Genomic DNA, 21,824 nt, shown 5'->3' with positions numbered 1-21,824 from the left:
CTGCCAAATAACAGAGACATATAATAACTAATAAGACACATTATACAAGTTTGAATTGAATATGATGCCGAAAGCGACCAACAAATAAAGATGGTGGGGCACGTGAATATGTAATGTTACATTTAAATGATTCCTTACTCTATTTTGATGGCTCTACATTGTTACCGTTACATAGCTGACAATAGAGCCTTATGGAAAGACTAGCTTCCCTTCCCCTTGACACCTTGCTTTGCGTAATTGCGTTGTTCTATTTATAAACTCTCCGATCCATAAGTGGAACTGGAACTTCCCTAACTCTTCATTCCAATGTCACCAACAACTTCAGTTGTCCCCCTTTATCAGAGATGTCACTTACAGGTATATCTATCATGATTCACGCCTCTCACTTTGAGCTTTTTCAAGTACAACCTTAAAAACATACAATAATGTCATGTGTTTTGGCTTAACTGTTACTGTTTGTTTGATGCAGTTGCGGTTCCTGTGGATATGAGTTGAACTTGAGCTCCAGCAACCGTAACACATCCCTCATTGATTCTTCCAAGTACGGCAAGTCCATCAAGAAGGGTGTCATCTCCTTCTTCTCTGTGGATGAGAGCAGGTTCACTCAGATCCACCAACTTCGATGGTCATGGATACCCTTCTTCAAGCCAAGGAGAACCAAGCTACTCTGCCGCCGGTGCCGGAACCATGTCGGTTTCTCTTACACTTTGCCTTCTCACTCATGGGATGGCATTTCTGACTCTAGAATCTATGATATCAAACTCAACACTCTACAACCTTCCTTCTCTGCGGATTCAAGTCTGATGCCGGGTGATACGAGTAAGTACGAGAGTGCATCTTCTTCTTCATTGGTGTTCTAATTCTAATATGTAGAATCTGAGGTGTACTTGGTGCTGTACGAAATTGGAGTTTCTGCTTTTGATTTTGAGGTTGTAATCATTTTGTCTATCTTGCATGTAAATTGATCATATATGGTGTTCTTGTTGTAATCTGTTCAGCTGTAAGCAATTTTGAGCTCCAACACACCAGAAATTCTCTTTCCCTTTTTTATTTTCAATCTATAAACTAGAAATCTAGAATGCAGAGGTATTTGATCAATGCTATAAACTCTGGATTTTTAGCAGCTTTCAGGAGCTGCGGATTGGAAACCCAAAATTTACAATTACTTCCCTCAGGTCAATTTGGACATAATAAGGACGCAAAAAAGAAATATTGACCTATGAACACTTGCCTATAGTTCTATACATATATATATAGGTAAAAATACAATGTTACCCAACCCAATTTATGTCCTCGTCTATTTGTTTTAGTCCAGCAAGCCACATCTGTCTTGGTGTCTTGGTTTCACTGCCTACATCATGTTCATGTGTGGCTGTTACTGGGTCAATTTTCTTATCCTTGGCAAGGTTGCCCTGTCTTCTTCGTTTTCTCCTCACCTTCAGCGACAGAAGGCGAGAAACCTCATGAAGTCCACCCCATTTTTCCAGAGCACGTGCAATGTCAAAGCGCCCTGCCAGAAATTCTAAATGTATTTGTTTAGTGTTCATAACCGTGATGCTACATGTTTTCTCCATCTTTCATCTTTAAACTTGAAATGAATTGAAAATAAACTATGATTTACTAGAAGCAATAACACTCAAGGAGGAAGGATCTCAAATCTTAAACTACCTGCACGTTCAAACGATTTTCTACTGGGCATAAACGAAGGGTCCATCCCCCAGCTTCTTTGAAATCTACTTATCTGCATGAACAAACGCTTTCAGACGTAGAAAATGTCATGTATATTCTTTATCATACGATCATATTTCATCATGTCATTGTCATTAAACTCTAGTATGTTATTCCGATAACAACCCCACCTCATTTTTCAAATTTTCAAGATCATCCCAGTATCCCTTTGGTTTGCGGTGTTTGTAAGCCAAAGAGAGGTTCATTGTTGATGCGATTTTCCTGAATCCACCCATGCGAGTTATAGCCTTTTCAATATCCACCCTTCCATGCAATCGAAGTTGCTTCCTCATTGGCATAAATCCTTCCTGTCCATATTCTGCAATGAATTTTAGAAGTTCAGACTTTAGGACTTCAATATCTCTCTGTAGACCTGGAACTCTTGGCTTTTGACGAGATGAACTTTGAGCATTGCTATTGGATAAGTCGTCAGCGGAACTACAGCCATCATCACCTCCAGAGGCAGATGTAACAATTTCTTGCCCTGTTTCTGTAATGTCCTCACAAACTTCCAAAGAATGTGATGCTGTCCTGTTCTCAACATAGTCTCTTATTGCACACAAGTTTGATGGGAGATCTTCATAAATGACCTGAATTTATGTTATTCAAAGAACTCACATTTATTTATATAATTTATTGTGACAAGATTATTGTCACAATATTGTATTTAAGACTAACAGGGGGGAGATGAGAGAAAGGGGGGAGGGGTTAAACAGAAAAGGGGTATGCACAGAAATTCGGAAAAAATTAGCTTGCCCCTTTCCAGTATCTATTTAAGGTTTAATTTTAAGAGTTGATATTGATGATCCAAATCAAACGAATAGACAGACCTCTTCCATGATAGATTCAGAAAGAAAAGTATCTTTGCGCATTTTCGACTCCACAGAGTACTTTAGCAATGTGTGATGATTTCCTAGTTGCTCAAAGATCCATTTTCCTTGGAATGAGTCAAAGTCCCCTTCAACCTGTTCAAATGTGATCTCTTGTTCTAGATATTCACACAAATCTAACACAACACGAGCATGAAGCACCATATACAGCAGGCCCTTACACCCTTCCTGTGTATTTAATTTAATCAAGATATCGCATCAAGCATGCACAATTTATAGAGAATGACAGCATGACAAGTTAATGCTTGTATTGCATACCTGAAGAATGCGGACTTTATTGTTATCTCGGGATAAAATCTTACTGATTGCCAAGTTTGGAACTATCCTGCAATGATATTTTTTCATGAAGCCATGAAAATGAAGAATCACATTATGAAATCTTTCATGGCATCATTCCATCTCTATTCTAACACACATTACTTACTCTGGAAGTCTCTCATAGGAAGATAGAACATTCCATACTTCACAAACAGGAGCCTTAACTGTTATGCTTGCAACAACACCACGATGAACACCTCCATTTTCCTTTACATGCAAATAATTTACTGGTAAGTTTGATTACAAAAATAGATCACTCAAAATAAGCCAACCTCTAAGTTAACAAGTTAGCATAGATGAGTTACCAAAAGTCCATCAAATCTGCGTAGATGAATTTCATCCACCACACAAGGCCTGTCAAGTCTACATGCTCTTCCGAATACGCCCCATTTGCTGTTTGCCTCACCAGAAGATGCGGGAATGGGACCAGAAATTGAGCTGGCCAGACCTTCTTTGTTATCTTCACTTAGTAATTTATCACTCTCAGACAAAGCGCCATTTATCTTTTTGACTGATGACCCATTAATAGCCCCAGGAGTTTTATCCAAGTGATTATCTGCAATGGAAAGTTTCTGATTTCCCATGATATTATTTTCAACTCTACATGCCAAGGCCCGGAGGTTTACAGGAAGATCTGACCTAATAATCCTTTCCAATAAAATAGCTGGGAAATTCAATCTTGGTATCACATTAACTTCATAAGATAAATTAGTTGTTGATGACCTGCAAGAATCAGAATTGAAGAATAAACTACAAAGGTATAAAGTGATGTCAATAAAAATCATAGTTAACTGTAAATATGCCGCCACCCCCACCACCCCCAAAAAAGCCACAAAATAAACAAATAAAAACATCCCAAACAAAAAACAAAGAACACTTGAAAACAAATATAGGATACAAAAGCTGCAGTGTTACATATAGTAAGTTAGTATTTTTCTTCCCTCTCCCCATACTATAGCATTTCCATCTATACAGGAGTAGAACATAGTCAAGTTTAAAATGCATTGCCAATTGCAATGATGCTATTCTACTGAATCATGTATGAGCTTCTTGTAAAAGCTTCAAGATTGGGGGAATCATAGATCTTCAGATAAAGGCAAAAGATAAAGCCACTTCATCCAAGATTCAAATTTTGAGTGCCATGACATAAAAATTCATGCTTGTTTGTACTGAACATTGATGCAACCTTAGAGCTTCCAATGACTTCAGAACCAGAAGTAAGATTACAATATAACTTTATTATGCAAGCCTGTTTAAGTATTTTTCATTCAGAGGTGCAGATTCTACCTTGTTCCACATTTTAAGGACCATTTGCCCTCAAACTTCTTAAAGTCTCCATCAACCATGGAAAAGCGAAGTTCTCGATCCCATGTCTGAAGTATCGTCAAAAGAATAGGAAGTATCAGGACATACAAAGTTCTATCCCTCTTTGGTAACATTCGATTATTATCTGACTAATCTATTCAATATGCAATGTATGCATACTTTGCTTGGAAAATATTTTTTGAGGATGTGTTTTCCACTTATGAATTTTCAAATTCCTTCCAATCAAGCTACGCAATGGCTTGCTTGATACCTATCTATGAATTATAAATATAATTCATTACTATATACAACTATGTAGTAACTGGATCACATAACAGCCAAAAAGTTACCAGGATTTATGGATGCTTACAGAATTGAAGAATTCCTGAAGATCCAACACAACACGAGCTTCAATGTGCCAATACATTGCCCTCTGAAACCCTCTCTGCTCTAACCATATTCGTCCGGGGAACGGACAAGGAATTTGTCCACTACCAACAATAAAATGCACATTAGTGTTACTAGCAATGGATCTAGAAACTTCAAGCAATTGGACAAAGCCGCAGAGTTAACATTAACAAACAGGTATGGCATAAGCGAGCCTGTCCTTAGTCCCTACTACCTCTACCACGCCATTCCATTCCACAAGCATTCGTGTTTTTTGTTAATATTCTGACAGCAAAAATAGAAAAGCTTGACTACATAATTAGTAGTAATTACTTACCTCCAAACAAGATTTGGTATGAAATCGGCAAGATGCTCATAATCAGTGAGAGACTTCCAAACGGATTCAATGTCAGCATCAATGGAAATGGAAGCCTTAACTCTGCGTTCCCTCCATGAAACCACATGGACCTCGCAGTTGACTTCTGTGTCAGTGTCTCCTCCTCCTCCATTTCCACTATCATTGCTGAAGTGGCTTCTGCAGCGTACGGAAGGTGTTGAAGAAACAGCAATGCTCTTGCTGCGAAGAAGGTTGAAGCTGAGAGATAGGAATGCGGCCGATCTGGATAGGGATAAGGTGGTTGGAGCTCCAAAGCTGGTGGTAGTTGTCGTTGAGGTTGAACAACAACAAGTTCTGCATGCTGCGATCATCACTCATCACCTGCTTAGAGTGTGGACAAGGAATGAATACTATTGGATTAACGGGAGCCACCACTTTATGATTCTCTCGTTTTCTTTTCACCTCAAAATCTCATATCACAATTGCTGGCTCCAACTCCATACACGTTCCTCTGCCCCTTTTTTGTCATTTCATTCTAACCACAAAATAAATGGATTTTTTATTTTAATAAATAAAATAAATATAATATTTACCAAAATAAATATTTTTACGAGATTTAAATTCTCTTGTCATATATCGTTTGCACTATAAACGAGATGATTTTTCATATATCTTGTTTAGAGTGTAAACGAGATATGACAAGTAAACTTGACACGGACTGTAAACCAAATATATATGTATTTTTTAAAAAAAAATTGAAAATAATAAAAAATATTAATAATATCAATAATCTAAATTTTTGACCTACAATTAATAGATAAAAAGATTAGTAGAAGAGATTAAAATGGATATATTTAATCAATTTTAGTCCATTTTGAATGATAAGGATTAACACGTTTACTTGAAAGCCATTAAACTCTCTACTGTTAATACGGTTATCTCTTTTCTAACTACTCACTATTAAAAAATTTAAAATATAATTTAATATATTTATTTCTTCCATATTCACCTATTTTTTCGTTTATTGTAGGGGTACATATAAATTTTATTTATTGCATGAAAATACCTCAAAATTTGTAATATATTTTTTTATGACCCATTTCTTTCTAATAAAATAGCAGATATTCTACACATTTTTAATGAACAACTTTATTAAATAGAATTTTCAAATTAATTATATAATTATTTTTACTTTTAAATTGTGGGTATTTTAAAATATGTTACAAAATATTTAAATGAATTTATTTTTAATGTATTGATATAAAAATTAGAAGTAATAAGTAATTATTTAATGTTTAATATGATATTGGTCATTATGATAACTACGTGAGAATTGAAATCGTTATCTTATCTCTCACTATCCCATCAATCTCTCTTAACAATTATCAAACGATTATTTTTATTTTTTAAGTTTAAATCAATTTAATTAGATCATAATTTAAAATTTTTTAAAATGGATATGTTTGATCAATTAGTAATAAAAAAGAGTAAATAAAAAATTTTAGTTTAAATTATGATCCAATTGAATTGATTTAAATTTAAAAAATAAAAATAACCATTTAAAAGAGATTGATGGGATAGTGGGGAGAGAATTAAAACGGTTATCTCTCACGTGAACAGGAGAGATAGCGTGAGAGACCGTTTTAATTCTCACGTAGTTATCATAATGATCAATATCATAAAGACTGTTTCAATTTTCACGTAGTTATCATAATGACCAATATCATAAAGTACTAATTGATCAAACATATTCATTTTAATATTTTTTACTAATATTTTTATGTACTAATTGCATGCTAAAAATTTGAATTATTGATAATATTAATATTTTTTATTATTTTTAATTTTTTTAAAAATACGTGTATATCTCGTTTACACTATAAACGAAATATATATCAAAAAATAAATTCATTTCCATTATTACTTCTTGAATATAATTATCACATAATAAATATCACAACACAAAATTATACCAAAAGAAATTTATAAAATAAACCAATGTCTTTAAAGAGGATGATTAGGAGTGCTAATTCATCTTCTTAATTATCTTCTAATATTAAAAGAAATTTATAAAATAAACCAATGTCTTTAAAGAAGATGATTAGAAGTGCTAATTCATCTTCTTAATTATCTTCTAATATTTAAATAAGTAAAAATTCAAAATATATTTGTTACGGTGGGTAACCGGAGATTAATGGGCTGGATGGCGTTGGTTGGCCCAAACGTATGAAGAAGGAGGCTTCAAGTGGATCTGCAACTTGGAACCTCCGTCCGACTTGTGTGTGTGTAAGAAAGGAGGGTGGTACCTGCAAAGACACTCCGATGCCTAAGTCAGCAAAGGATTAAGCAGGTTTAGAATGTATTGGAACTTAGAGATACCTGAGGGGTGTCAGCGTATTTATAGTGGTGAACCAATAACCACCGTTGGAGTAGTGTCACCTTTTTAGGGTGTTACCCGTCCCATTGTCTTAGGGAGGTTAGGATATGGCTTTTGGAAGTGGTTAGAGAGATTCTAGGGGCAGTTACTCATTTGAATGAGTGTTTATCTGCTAGCTAACCCTCGTACCCGACCTCTTTATAGCAAGTCGTGGTGAGTACCGACTTCATAGGACGAAGGTTGGTATTGAGTGAGACTCAATCCGTGGGATTAGGCCTTTTATTTGGACCTGGGCCTTTACTGTTGGGCCAGGGTATGAACAGTGTCCCTACTCGAGCCCAATTTTCTTTTCAAGATTTAGGTTCGAGTATTCTACTCGGAATCGTATCCGACTTGTGGGAGGACCGACGTGATGGTCTGAAACCGACGTGACTTTTCGTAGCCTTTTGGTTCTGATAGTTACGTCTAATCAAGCGTCGTGTCCGTTAGGGATGTGCGTAGGGATTGATGGTCTTGGTAACGGTGCATTCTCATTAATGACTACCCCGTTTTTACCATTGTGCCCCCACGTACTTATAAATACTTTCTCTCTCTTTCATTGTTTCGTTTCTGCGATTTTTCAAATTTCCCCTTCATTCGTTCGTGCTGCATTCTTGTGTTTTCGAAGGCTTTTTCTTCCTCCAACCCTCATTTCAGATAAAGGTTAGCTCTTTCTGTAACATGCTTTTCTATTTGCATGCCTTTATTTTGTAGATAGGTTGGTTTGTAGACTTTAGTTCCGTATTCCCTCCCTTTAGAGACTGTGTTTTTGATTTTTCTTTTCTTTTTCCCTTGTAGGTTTTTGTTACCTTTTTAAGAAAAAGAAATGGCTTCCGTAGATGTTCTTTCTCAGTGGGTTGATGTCACGGTCTTAGGGGAGGAACCCTTGGTTGATGCTGAGTTTATCACCCACCTTCATACTCGCCACAGAATTTGTACTTCTGAGGAGGACGAGCCGAAGTACGAGTTGGTAGTCCCGGGTCCAGAAGACCGGGTTTGCTTTGGGAGGGCCAATGAGGTGGCCCCTCATTTTTTCTTTATGTATGAGTGTATGATCACCCGTTTGGGTGTTTTTCTTCCTTTTTCAGACTTTGAGATGTCTGTTTTACATCACTGCCGAGTTGCCCCTACCCAGCTTCACCCCAACTCTTGGGGTTTTTTGAAAATTTATCAATTTATAAGTCACGCTTTGGACTTTCCGACTTCTTTGAGGATTTTCTTCTATCTTTTCCACATGAAAGAAGCCCTTCAGTGGGTTAAATAACAAGCAGCAATGGGTGTCTTTCCGAGCCATACAAGGTCGGAGAATCTTCACCCTTTTTGACGAATCCTTCCATGACTTCAAAAATTATTTTTTCAAAGTGCAAGCTGTAGAGGGTCACCACCCCTTTTTCTTAGATGAGAATTCTTCCCCTTGCTTTCCCCTCTATTGGTTGGAGGCCTCCCCCTGTGAGAAGTATGGTCTGGACGTCCTAGACGAGGTGGAGGCGGCCATTGTGGGGTTTTTCCGAGAAGTGTGGGAGAGGGCCCCATACTTGGATACTAGAAAATTCCTCCAGGGATCACCAACTTTTGTTTGGTCGCAACTAGGTAGTTTTTATACATGTATATACGTTTCTTATTTTCAACTTGTGTCTGCTGACTTGAGGTTTGTCGACTTGTTGTTTTTGCTAATTGTTTCTTTTGCAGATATGGCAAGGAAGAATGCTCAAGAATCTTACCAGAGAGTTCAGGAGGCTAAGGCAAGATCTCGGGCTAGGACTGGTGGCACCAGGGCGATCGTCTCTCCTCCTCCTCCTCCTCCTCCTCCTCCTCAGAACGTGGGGACTCCTTCCCAGCCCATTGTGATTTCTTCTTCAGCTTTGTCTCGGCCACTCCCCTCCGCCCGACTTCTTTCTGAGCCAGAGAAGAAGAAGCGCAAGACTTTAGAGTCTGGCTCTTCTTTTGATGGTGGGGTTAAGGTGGATGCTCTTGCATTCGTCCGAAAGAACATCTATCCTCATATAAGTATGGATGATGTCTCTATTCGAAACCACCTTACCACTCTGGCTGAGGAGAGTTTTAGAGCGGCAGGTGTTTGTGGCAAGCTCTTGGATATTTTTGAGAAGACTCCTCTCAGCTCTTTGGGGTTAACCTCGAAGGTTGAGGAGCTGGAAGGAAGGCTTCTTGCTTATCAAGAGCATGAGAGGGAGTTGAAGGAGGAGGTCGCTAAGCTGAAGGAGGAGAGAGATACCCTTCGGGAGAAGGAGAGTAAGTTGCAGGCCCAATGCAACATGGAGGCGGGTTTGAGGAAGGCAGCACAAGAGAGTTACCAGAGTTTATTTCAAGATCTTGTGTCTGTGAGGAAGGACTTATTGAATTCTCGGAATGCATATGCTGAGTTGGAGGACTCTATTGCTGATGGCGCCGAGGAGGCTTGGAGGATTTTCAAGGAGCAGGTCGGAGTCATTGCCCTTGACCTAGACCTTTCTCCTTTAGATCCGGACAAAGTCGTCATTGATGGTGCTATTGTGGATCCTCCTACCCCCGTAATTGTTTCCGAGTCAGAATTGAAGACTCGGGGGCAGAGGATTATGGAGTCCCCTCCTCGTTCTAAAGACGCTCCGAGCTCTTCTGTTGTTCCTTCGACTTCCTCTTCATCTCCTGTGGTTGCCTCTCTTCCTGGTCCTGGTGGCGCTTTTCCTGACTCTGGTGGTGGTGATCCGTCTACTCCTCTGCAGAAATAACTTTATATGGCTATCTGGGGGCTCGGCCTGTGGGTCCCCCCTTTTTAAAACTCTTTATATCTTGTTTGTTGGTGGTGTTTGAACAATTTCTTTTGGCCTTTTAAGGCTGTTAACAAAATATTTAAAAAATACCCTTTTTTAATAAGGGTTTTAAGTTAACAAAATACCCTTTTTTGGATAAGGTTTTAAGTTACCATATGCGCGCATGCTTTTCTGATTTTGATTTTTCGAAATCCCCTTGATCTTTTCCTGAAAACCTTTTCCCTTGGCTTGTCTGTTTTTCTGAGCCTTTTTGTTTAAGGACTTTAGGACAGCCTTTGAACTTTTTCCTAGGTTTTTTCAATCTCTTTTTTTTGTTATTCCTTACACTCAACTTTGCTTTATTGAGTTCTTATGACTTAGGTTATTTTTGTGATGCGTTTTTCTTCTACTCGGTTTTTCATTCCGATTTACGGGTCGAAGTGTTTCCGGGTTTCTTACGATCAACTTTTATAACCTCTTTACGCCGACTTGTACCTCGTCGTTTTATCCTGATGACCATCTAGGTCGGTTCATGGGATTTTCACGTTTTGTCGAGCTTAAGTCAGCGCGTTTTGTAGAAAGAAAGAGAAAACAAAGAAGGAATTTATAAGAGATATTTGTAAGATGAAAAAGATCTTTATTAACTGGGGGAGGTACTCTATTGCTACTAAGAGTTTTTGACAATCTATTTCCCTTAGTCCCTACTATGATGCCTCGTTAAAAACCCTTCTCCAGAAAAAACCCTTTTATTTTGGGAAAAAATCATGAAGTTGGGAAAAGAGTACATCAGGGAGTAGAGTTCACTTTTAACTGTAGTACCTTTTCATATTACAAGCATGCCACGACCTTGGTAACTCGGTGCCGTTCAGGTCGGTCATTTTATAATAACCTTTCCCTAAGACCTCATTGATTTTGTATGGTCCCTTCCAATTAGCAGCGAGTTTTCCTTTCCCTGACTTGTTGACTCCAATGTCGTTTCTGATCAAGACCAAGTCGTTCGGGGCGAATGTTCTTCGAATGACTTTTTTGTTGTACCTTGTAGTCATCCTTTGTTTCAGCGTTGCTTCTCTTATCTGGGCTTGTTCTCGTACTTCGGGAAGTAGGTCGAGCTCTTCTTTGTGCCCCTGTATGTTCCCGATCTCGTCGTGGAGAATTACCCTTGGGCTTTGTTCATTGATTTCTATTGGTATCATTGCTTCTATGCCATAAACTAGTCGGAAGGGTGTTTCTCCAGTGGCGGATTGGGGGGTCGTCCTGTAAGCCCATAGCACTTGTGGGAGCTCTTCAGCCCTGGCTCCTTTTACCTCTTGTAATCTTTTCTTTAGCCCTGCCAGTATGACTTTGTTGGCTGCCTCGGCTTGCCCATTGGCTTGTGGGTGCTCCACCGAGGTGAACTGGTGTTTGATTTTCATACTGGCTACTAGGCTTCTGAAGGTAGAATCGGTGAATTGGGTTCCATTGTCTGTAGTAATGGAATAAGGTATTCCATATCTTGTGATGATATTTTTGTAGAGGAACCTCCGACTTCTTTGAGCAGTAATGGTGGCCAATGGTTCTGCTTCTATCCACTTTGTGAAGTAATCTATTCCCACGATCAGGTATTTAACTTGTCCTGGTGTTTGGGGAAAAGGACCTAACAAATCCATTCCCCATTTTGCAAAGGGCCACGGAGAAGTGATACTGATGAGCTCCTCTGGGGGAGCCACGTGGAAATTTGCATGCCTCTGACATGGTTGGCACTTTTTCACAAATTCTGTGGCATCTTTCTGCAAGGTCAGCCAGTAGAATCCAGCTCGGATTACTTTCCTGGCTAGTGACCTTGCTCCGAGATGATTTCCGCAGATTCCACTGTGAACTTCCTCTAACACCTCGGTGGTTCTTGAGGTCGGTACGCACTTTAACAATGGTGTTGATATCCCCCTTCTGTAGAGAATATTTCTCATCAAAGTGTAATGTTGTGCTTCCCTCCGGATTTTCCTGGCCTCTTTTTCCTCTTTTGGAAGGATGTCAAATTTTATGTATTCGACCAAGGGGTTCATCCATCCGAGGTTTAAACCGACTATCTCAAGGACTTCTTGTTTGTCTTCTATTTTTACCACTGAGAGTTCCTGGAGGGTTTCTTGGATCAGGCTTCTGTTATTCCCTCCTGGCTTGGTACTTGCTAACTTGGATAGGGCGTCCGCTCTGCTGTTTAGATCCCAAGTTATGTGTTTAACCTCGGTTTCTGCAAAGCACCCAAGGTGCTCCAGAGTTTTCTCCAAGTACCTCTTCATATTTGGGTCCTTTGCCTGATATTCTCCACTTATCTGGGAGGTCACCACTTGTGAGTCGCTGTATATCATCACCTTTGTAGCACCGACTTCTTCTGCCAGCTTCAATCCAGCAATCAGGGCTTCATACTCTGCCTGATTATTTGAAGCTGGGAATTCAAATTTTAGGGAAACCTCTATCTGGGTTCCTCTTTCATCTACCAATATTATGCCTGCACCACTTTCTGTTTTGTTGGAGGATCCATCTACATAGAGTTCCCATGTAGTTGGTTTTTCCTCCTGATCTCCTGCGTATTCTGCAATGAAGTTGGCGAGGCATTGGGCTTTAATCGCCGTCCGAGTTTCATATCTCAAGTCAAACTCGGAGAGCTCTATTGCCCATTGAACCATTCTCCCTGCAACATCCGTCTTTTGGAGGATTTACTTCATGGGTTGGTTCGTACGGACTCTTATTGTGTGAGCTTGAAAGTAAGGCCGTAGCCTTCGTGAGGCTACTACTAAGGAGTAGGCAAACTTCTCTAATTTGTGGTACCTTAGCTCAGGGCCTTGTAGAGCTTTGCTGATGAAATATACTGGATGTTGGCCGACCTCGTCTTCTCTTATCAGGGCTGATGAGACAGCCTTGTCTGCTACAGATAAGTATAGGATGAGGTCTTTTCCAGCTACGGGTCGGGTCAGAATAGGAGGTTGGCTTAAGAATATTTTGAACTCCTGGAACGCCTCCTCGCATTCAGGGGTCCATTCAAACTGACATCCCTTTCTCAATAAGGAGAACAGTGGAAGGGATTTTAGTGCTGATCCTGCCAAAAATCTGGAGAGGGCTGCAAGTCGGCCATTCAGCTGCTGGACCTCTCTCAAACAAGTCAGGCTTTTCATCTCCAGGATGGCTCTACACTTATCGGGATTGGCTTCGATCCCTCTTTGTGTTAGCATAAATCCTAGAAATTTCCCTGCCTCCACCGCGAAGGCGCACTTTGCGGGATTTAGTCTCATCCCGTGCAGCCTTATGGTGTCAAAGACTTGTGAGAGGTCCGACAAGAGGTTGACTTCTTTCTTGGTCTTTACCAGCATGTCGTCGACGTATACTTCCATCAGGCTCCCAAAGTGAGAAGCAAACACCTTATTCATCAACCTCTGGTATGTGGCCCCTGCATTTTTCAATCCAAATGGCATGACCACGTAACAAAAATTAGCTCTGGGTGTGATGAATGATGTCTTCTCCTGGTCTGGCTCGTACATCGGGATTTGGTTATACCCCGAGTAGGCATCCATGAACGACAAGTATTGATACCCCGAGCTGGAGTCTACTAGGGTATCGATGCTTGGCAGTGGATAAGCGTCCTTGGGACATGCCTTATTTAGGTCGGTATAGTCCACACACATTCTCCATTTGCCATTTTGTTTTTTGACCAGCACTACATTGGCTAGCCATGTTGGGTACTTGACTTCTCTGATGAAGCCGGCTTCCAGGAGTGCCTGTACTTGCTCCTCCACTATTAGGGCTCGTTCTGGGCCGAGCTTACGTCTTCTTTGTTGTACAGGTTGGGATCCCGAATAGACCGAGTGCTTATGGGACATGAGCTCGGGGTCTATCCCAGGCATGTCGAAGGCCTTCCAGGCGAAGAGATCGGAGTTATCTCTTAGGAGCTTAGTCAACTCTTGTTTTAGGGTTTCCCCTAGGTTGGCTCCTATGTGAGTATTTTTTCCTTCCTCTTCGCCGACCTGTGTTTTCTCGGTTTTTCCTCCCGGTTGTGGTCGCAGCTCTTCTCTAGCCCTTGCGCCACCGAGCTCTATTGTGTTAACTTCTCTGCCTTTTCCTCTTAGGTTTAGGCTTTCATTGTAGCATTTTCTTGCCAACTTTTGATCTCCCCTTACCGTTGCTATCCCCGTTGAAGTCGAGAATTTCATGCAAAGGTGGGGAGTGGATACTACTGCTCCGAGTCGATTTAGAGTAGCTCTGCCGATTAAAGCATTATATGCTGACCCCACATCGATGACTATGAAGTCTATACTCAGAGTCTTTGACTTTTCCCCCTTTCCAAAAGTGGTGTGGAGGGGCAAAAATCCCAGTGGTTTTATCGGCGTGTCCCCTAATCCGTATAAGGTGTCGGGGTAGGCTCTTAATTCTTTCTCATCCAACCCTAGTTTGTCAAAAGCGGGCTTAAAAAGGATGTCCGCTGAGCTTCCTTGGTCTACTAGGGTTCTGTGGAGATGCGCATTTGCCAGGATCATAGTTATTACTACTGGATCATCGTGTCCAGGGATTATTCCTTGCCCATCTTCTTTTGTGAATGAAATGGTAGGGAGGTCGGATGATTCCTCTCCGACCTGGTAGATTCTTGTGAGATGTCTTTTGCGAGAGGATTTGGTGAGCCCCCCTCCCGCGAACCCCCCTGAGATCATATGGATATGTCTCTCCAGAGTCTGCGGTGGTGGGTCTCTTCTATCCATATCATCTCGCTTTCTCTTTCCATGATTGTCCGACCTTTCTATGAGATACCTGTCAAGCCGACCTTCTCTAGCCAGCTTTTCTATCACATTTTTAAGGTCGTAGCAGTCGTTTTTGGAGTGACCATATATTTTATGGTACTCACAATAGTCGCTGCGGCTCCCCCTTTTTTATTTTTAATGGGTCTAGGGGGCGGCAGCCTTTTAGTATTACAAATCTCTCTGTATACATCCACTATAGAAACTTTCAGAGGAGTATAAGAGTGGTATTTTCTTGGCCTCTCGAGACCGAGTTCTTCCTTTTTCTTGGTTTCCCTCTCCTTCTCTTTTGTTGAGGGAGGGTGTCCAGGTCGCCAACTCAGGTCTCTCAGCTTAGCATTTTCCTCCATATTGATGTACTTTTCAGCTCTTTCCTGTACATCATTTAGAGAGACGGGGTGTCTTTTAGATATGGACTGTGAGAAGGGACCTTCTCTAAGTCCATTGACTAGCCCCATTATGACTGCCTCTGTGGGCAAGTTCTGAATCTCTAAACATGCTTTGTTGAACCTTTCCATATAGGCTCGTAAGGATTCTCCGACCTCCTGTTTTATTCCCAGGAGGCTCAGTGCATGTTTCACTTTGTCCTTCTAGATAGAGAACCTCATCAGAAACTTCCTTGAGAGGTCTTCAAAACTGGTGATCGACCTTGGGGGGAGGCTGTCGAACCACTTCATCGCTGCTTTCGATAGAGTGGTCGGGAAAGCTTTGCATCGCGTAGCGTCGGAAGCATCAGCTAGGTACATCCGACTTTTGAAGTTGCTTAAGTGATGCTTCGGATCCGTGGTTCCATCGTAGAGGTCCATATCGGGGCTTTTGAAGTTCCTCAGAACTTTTGCCCTCATTATGTCCTCACTGAAAGGATCCTCCCCTCCTAGGGGCGGTTCTTCTTGCTCTTCACGGGAGTTCCGGCCTTTGAGGGAGGATCCTAACTTTAAGAGTTTTCTTTCTAACTCTTTTCGTCGTTCCATCTCCTCTTTTAGGTTCTTTTTGGTCTCCTTTTGTCGCTCCCGTTCTTGTTCTAACTGTTCCAGGCGACTGTGGACTAATCCCATGAGTTCGGTTGCGTGGGATGGTCCCTCTTTCTCTGATTCGCGACCTTCTGAAGAGTTTACCTTCGGATTTTTTATTCCGGAAGTACCTTCCCTGTGTTGATCATTGGTTCCCTGGTGGAGGGTCAAGTCTGCATCATTATTACCTGTGTCCAGATTCTCTTGTTTAGAATCTGACTCCACATGACCCTCTTCGGGTTGATCTCTCGGGTCCTTGGTAACGGCGCCAATGTTACGGTGGGTAACCGGAGATTAATGGGCTGGATGGCGTTGGTTGGCCCAAACGTATGAAGAAGGAGGCTTCAAGTGGATCTGCAACTTGGAAACCTCCGTCCGACTTGTGTGTGTGTAAGAAAGGGGGGTGGTACCTGCAAAGACACTCCGATGCCTAAGTCAGCAAAGGATTAAGCAGGTTTAGAATGTATTGGAACTTAGAGATACCTGAGGGGTGTCAGCGTATTTATAATGGTGAACCAATAACCACCGTTGGAGTAGTGCCACCTTTTTAGGGTGTTAACCGTCCCATTATCTTAGGGAGGTTAGGATATGGCTTTTGGAAGTGGTTAGAGAGATTCTAGGGGCAGTTACTCATTTGAATGAGTGTTTATCTGCCAGCTAACCCTCGTACCCGACCTCTTTATAGCAAGTCGTGGTGAGTACCGACTTCATAGGACGAAGGTTGGTATTGGGTGAGACTCAATCCGTGGAATTAGGCCTTTTATTTGGACTTGGGCCTTTACTGTTGGGCCAAGGTATGAACAATATTATTTTTTGAAAACATTCAAAAAATAAAATATTTAAAGTTTTTTGTTTAAAAATTAAAAAATAATTAGAAGGATAAATTAACACTCTAAAAATTTTTCGTCTTTAAATGCATTACTATTAGTGTACATAGAAACTCATACAAGCTGCATTTGTTTACAAAGACAGGATATTGAGACAGTGACATAGAGATATAAAATTGTGTTTGGCAGAGAAGACATGGACAGAAACAATGTGTCCAGAGACGCTGAATTAGTGTATTTTATGTTTTGTGTCCATCCTGATAGGAAGGACACAGAGACACTAACAAATGACACAATTTATTTTTTATTTTTTCTTTCATTATTCTTGTTAATTTTTTATAATTATAATTTTTATTATTATATTTTTATTCTCAAATTTTTTGAATGAAAAAAATGAGAATAAATTGAATTTTCATAATTTGTTCTAATTTATCACCAAACAGAATATAAGAACACAAAATTTTGTGTTTATGTCCATCAATTTTTTGTTCTATCCTGTTCTCAGTATCTTGTCCTGTCCTGTTCTTAAAAACAAACGCAACTATATAATTTATAAGAATCCAATTTTTCGTAATATAATTTTTTAATTTTCTACAAGTAGAATTTGTAAAATTCGAGAACTATGACTAACTTGTATTAATAAGATGAGTTCATATAAAAAATTAAAAAATATTAAAATAATAATTTTTATATAAGACAAAAAAATACTTCTTAATTATAGAATTTAATTAACAAGTCTAAATTTATTCAATAAAATTTTTTTATGGATATTCTTTGATTCGTTTAACTTCATTAAAAATTTTAGAGATATTTTAAAATTGAGATAATAAATGATATTGGTATTATTTTTATCGTTTTAATTATTTGTTTTATCTGTGATACAGCAAAAACAAATGATCAAATAATTATTACTTTTAGTAATTATTCTTTGAGATTAATTCTTAGCTACATATTTTTTCACTTTTATCCCTAACTACATTCCTTCTCCTTTTCTAATTCACTACTCACCACAAGTTCATTTACCACATGGTAAATTAACCTAGAGATATATATGATGATTATAAATAAAAATAAAGAGAAATAAATTAAAATACAAAATTTATCTAAATTCTTTTCCATAATACACGGTCATATTTCTCTCTCAAATTCCTCACATGATAAAATTTTAATACTTGAGGATCAAGTAGAAAAAATAATAGATAATATCTAAAAAAAAAATGATAAATAAAATTTATTTTTCATTTATTCTTATATTAGGGATGTAAGTTACTGAATTGAATCGAAAAAGACCGTAAAATCGAACCAAAATTTACAAGAAAATCGAAATAATCAGTTTTTTTTTGTTTTCTCCGATAAAATCGATCGATTTGATTCGGTTTTCAATTTGTTTAATAAAAAATGAATCGAACTAAACCGAATCGAAGATAACATACAGTGTCAATATTTTTACTATTTTATCCTTTAACATAACATCAAAATCCATAACCTAAGTGAGTGGCTCACTCACCTCGGACGCAATGCCTCCCTTCCTCGTTTCTCCTTTTTTGAATCTCAGAATCTCCATCCCTCCCTCCATTCTCCTCCATAGCGCCTTCCTCCCTCCTCTTCCATATGCGGTGCTCTTCTCCTACCCCTCCACCATTCTCATGCAATTCGCAATGGTGGTGTGTTCTTCGTTGCGCTATTGTGAGTCCCAACTACAGCATTTTTCTCCTTCGCAGTTGTAGCAGAGAGAATCATTATCCAATTTTCACCGTCATCGTAAATGAGCAGCCCTCTCCGTCACCAAGTAGTTTGCGTCGTCACCAAGAAGCCCGCGCTGTCACCAAGCACCCTTCTGTCACGGCGTCGCTTAGAAGCCCTCGCTATCAAGCAGCCCTCTTTGTCATTGAAAACCCCGTGCCGTCTCCAATCAGCCAAGAACCCCGTGCTGTCATCAAGTTCTTTCCTACAACTCAACAATGTCTTATTCGGGGGTCAATATATTCACCTATTTTTAGTATAAAATTTGTTGTTGCTGGTTCTATATTTCAGTGTTTCTATTGTTGATGATTCTGTACTGGCCTTAATTTGTTATTATTGCTGGTCTAATTTGTTGTTGAGTTAAATTGTTGTCATTATTACTTATTTGCTAGTCTTAATTTTTAATTAGATAATAATTTGTTGCTGGTCCTAATTTTTTGTGGCTGGTACAATGAATATTTGTTACTATAATTTGTTGTTATTGTTTGAGAACAGATTTGTTATAATTCTTGTTGTTTGATAACAAAATTTTTAGATAATAATTTGATACATGTTGTTGTTCATTATGTTTATATGTATGCAGCCAACAAGCAATGAACTCACACCTGAAGTTGGAGGTAAAAATGTTGAGTCTGTGGTATGTTCATCAACAGACAGCGGTATGCTTACCAAACTCCCGCCTCATTCTAGATCAAAGAAAAGGAAGGTTGATTCAACTAATGTGGGAGAAACTTCTATAAATCCAGCTCCAAGCATTGTGAAAACTATTTTAGAATTGTATTAAATTTGGACGCAATGTCCTCTTATTATTTCGATTGATTAACTAATTTAAACTTTATTTTACTGATTAATGATTTATTTAATTAGATTTAAAAACTAAAAAACTGACTAAACCAAATTGTTGTTGGTTCAGTTCTGTTTGGTTGGTGTAAAAACTAGAAATCAATTGGTTGACGATGGGAGAGAACCGATCATATTGGATCGGTTGATTTTTTATCCAAAATCGAACCAAACCAAACTAACAACATCCCTTCGACCTCCACCAAGAAAAATGTCCTTCCCTTCTTTTTTTGACCTCATCTAAATGGTGAATTAACCAGTTTGGATAATATCCAAACTAAAAAATATTAAAAATCAATTTATAATCCTTCTCTCTTCCTCCTTCTATTGCCACTCATTTTCATTCATAAAAACATAAACAATACTTGCCATAAGAAAGAAAAAGGGAACTAAAAAAGAAAGAAAAAATCCTAGTGTTTATCTAATTATCTCACTCAAATTCTAAGATATTAAGTGCTCATATTTTAGAATCAATCATACCAATCATCTTGTCTCACTCTGATCTTCACTCTCATGTAACATGTCAAAACTCTAGGCTTCAAAGGGTGAGAAATCTTTTCCTTTTTCTTTCAAATTCAATTCGGCCATAAGACTTAAAAGGTGGTGACAAAACTTATTTTAATTTTGATTTTGGAGGTTTTAGTAATCATAAAGATTAAAGAAGTGCTTTGGAAGAGCTAACAAGAAAGGTAAATGTAACACCCTACCATACTTAATCTTATGCTTAAGTCATAAGATTGAGATAGTAAGATATTACGACCTCTAAAAGTAGTAATAGTAATAATAATAATAATAATAATAATAATAATAATAATAATAATAATAATAATAATAATAATAATAATAATAATAATAATAATAATAATAATAATAATAATAATAAAAGAGATATTTAACTAGGAGTCTTGAAAAATGGGTAAAACAAAATTGCAAAATAAAAGTGCAATGCTCAAGAAACGAGATAACTTGCGTGCCAAGAAAGCTGTAGTTAACAAGTGAAAGATAACGAAACTGGGAGTAGAGGATCAAAGTTACAATGTAACAAGCTCCTAACTCAGCCTGTGAATATATACATATCTCAAAGACCCTAAAATATATAGAAAAACCCTACCTCTCCTTAAGCCTCTAAGGGAATAACATAAACAAGGTTTTTGGAGAGAAAGCTAAGTACATCTATACATAAGCTGATAAACACAAAAACTCAGGAACCGCTCTGCTTCAGGGATCCAGATGCCCAGTGAGGAGCCTCTCGACCTGCATCTGAAAATAACAACACAGTATGGGGTGAGAACCGGAGGATCTCAGCATGGTAAAGGTGCTACGCATATAATATATAAGGTCCTGGAAATGCCAGAGGCAATCCTAGAACGCCGACACTCAAATTATAAAACTTAAAGAACTAAACAGAAACCATAAATCAGGGTGGTTCTCTAAGGCTTTCTAAAGTAAATCAATTTCTTAAATCTAACTAAAACTTAACTAGAATTCCCGATCTCTCCACCTTTCCTCCATCTCCAGTAATTACAAAGACAAACAAGCAGACAAAGCAAGCACAGGTAGAATACAGATAATACATATATCAATTATAAGAACTAGCATATTATAATCAATTAGGCAATCCCAATTAACACACAAACAAGTAATACATACAAATGCATATGATGCATGCCTGTCCTATGGCTGTTGATATCAACTGTCGGTTACGTAGCTATCCCGACATGTTCTCAAGCTAAAAAATATACCATGGGGAGAATCCCCAAGCTGACATGGAAAAGTGAACGCCCCCAAGCTTAATAATATCCATAGGAAGAATCCCAAGATAACATGGGGAGAAGAGACAACACCCCAAGCTGACATGGGGAAGGCTGTATCCCAAGCTAAATGTTATCCTTGGGACGAATCCTAGGCTGACATGGGGAAAACATCACCCAAAGCTCACTAGTAACCACAGGAAGAATCCCGACTGACATAGGGGCAACACCCCAAGCTCAAGTTATTCAATCATTTTTCATTTTTGATACTACTTCATATCTCATCTCATCATTCTCAATTTTACTTAACCCATTAATCATACATTTTATTATTCTTGGTTAATTAACATCATCAGTTCTCAATTCCTTACATTACTCTCTTACATGTCCTATACGTTTCATAATGTAGAAAATCAGTCATTCAAGCCTTAACATCATAATTCATTTGTATATACACCTCCTTCTTATACAATCCATCATTTATAACCTTGGCTTCACTAAGCCATTTACATATTCAAATGTTTATTCCTACACTATGATCATCTAGCCTAAGTTTTCATAAAACCTTACATGTTAAATGCGCAAAACCTAAATCATACCTTGGCCGATCACCACGTTTGGTCCAAGGCAGCCACTCAATTCACACACACAGCCCCTTAAGCTTGAGAAACCAGCCAAAATCTTAGCTCCAGTCACCACCAAGCTTCCAAATGCCCACAATTCAAGCTCCAACATATACACTTATACACCTAATTTCACATACATCAC

General features: G+C 38.7%; 2 protein-coding genes across 5 annotated transcripts; one reads left to right on the top strand and one right to left on the bottom strand.

Moving 5' to 3' along the window:
* Positions 1 to 223: 223 nt before the first annotated feature.
* Positions 224 to 1,503, top strand: LOC112791062 (uncharacterized protein At4g08330, chloroplastic; the record flags this gene model as incomplete). Its single annotated transcript, XM_025833752.2, has 2 exons — positions 224 to 357; positions 470 to 1,503. Coding segments are annotated over 2 exons (525 nt in total), but the record flags the coding sequence as incomplete, so codon positions are not given.
* Positions 1,090 to 5,502, bottom strand: LOC112791061 (uncharacterized). Of its 4 annotated transcripts, none has more exons than XM_025833750.3 (10): positions 4,966 to 5,502; positions 4,612 to 4,732; positions 4,224 to 4,309; positions 3,242 to 3,659; positions 3,043 to 3,143; positions 2,877 to 2,943; positions 2,559 to 2,786; positions 1,860 to 2,318; positions 1,669 to 1,741; positions 1,090 to 1,522 (listed from the first exon to the last, which is right to left on the bottom strand). In XM_025833750.3, exons 1-10 carry the CDS (start codon positions 5,334 to 5,336, stop codon positions 1,272 to 1,274), a joined length of 2,175 nt encoding a protein of 724 aa, XP_025689535.1. In that variant the 5' UTR covers positions 5,337 to 5,502; the 3' UTR covers positions 1,090 to 1,271. The 4 variants fall into 4 exon arrangements, with proteins under 4 accessions (XP_025689535.1, XP_025689536.1, XP_072089461.1 ...); XM_025833751.3 differs by having other exon boundaries at positions 1,090 to 1,510; XM_072233360.1 differs by lacking the exons at positions 4,224 to 4,309; positions 4,612 to 4,732 and having other exon boundaries at positions 4,966 to 5,483.
* Positions 5,503 to 21,824: the final 16,322 nt, after the last annotated feature.

This window comes from Arachis hypogaea, chromosome 3 (genome assembly GCF_003086295.3).
Source record: "Arachis hypogaea cultivar Tifrunner chromosome 3, arahy.Tifrunner.gnm2.J5K5, whole genome shotgun sequence".
Lineage (NCBI taxonomy): Eukaryota > Viridiplantae > Streptophyta > Magnoliopsida > Fabales > Fabaceae > Arachis > Arachis hypogaea.
The sequence above is the reverse complement of the archived record's forward strand: the minus strand, read 5'-3'. Positions and strand labels throughout refer to the sequence as shown.

Excerpts from the sequence above, each read along its gene's own strand:
- LOC112791061 (XM_025833750.3), bottom strand. The coding sequence starts at position 5,336 with ATGATCGCAGCATGCAGAACTTGTTGTTGTTCAACCTCAACGACAACT. Across the intron at positions 4,733-4,965 it reads ATACCAAATCTTGTTTGGAG|TGGACAAATTCCTTGTCCGT; the intron begins GTAAGTAATTAC and ends TATTGTTGGTAG. Across the intron at positions 2,787-2,876 it reads ATAAAGTCCGCATTCTTCAG|GAAGGGTGTAAGGGCCTGCT; the intron begins GTATGCAATACA and ends TTAAATACACAG.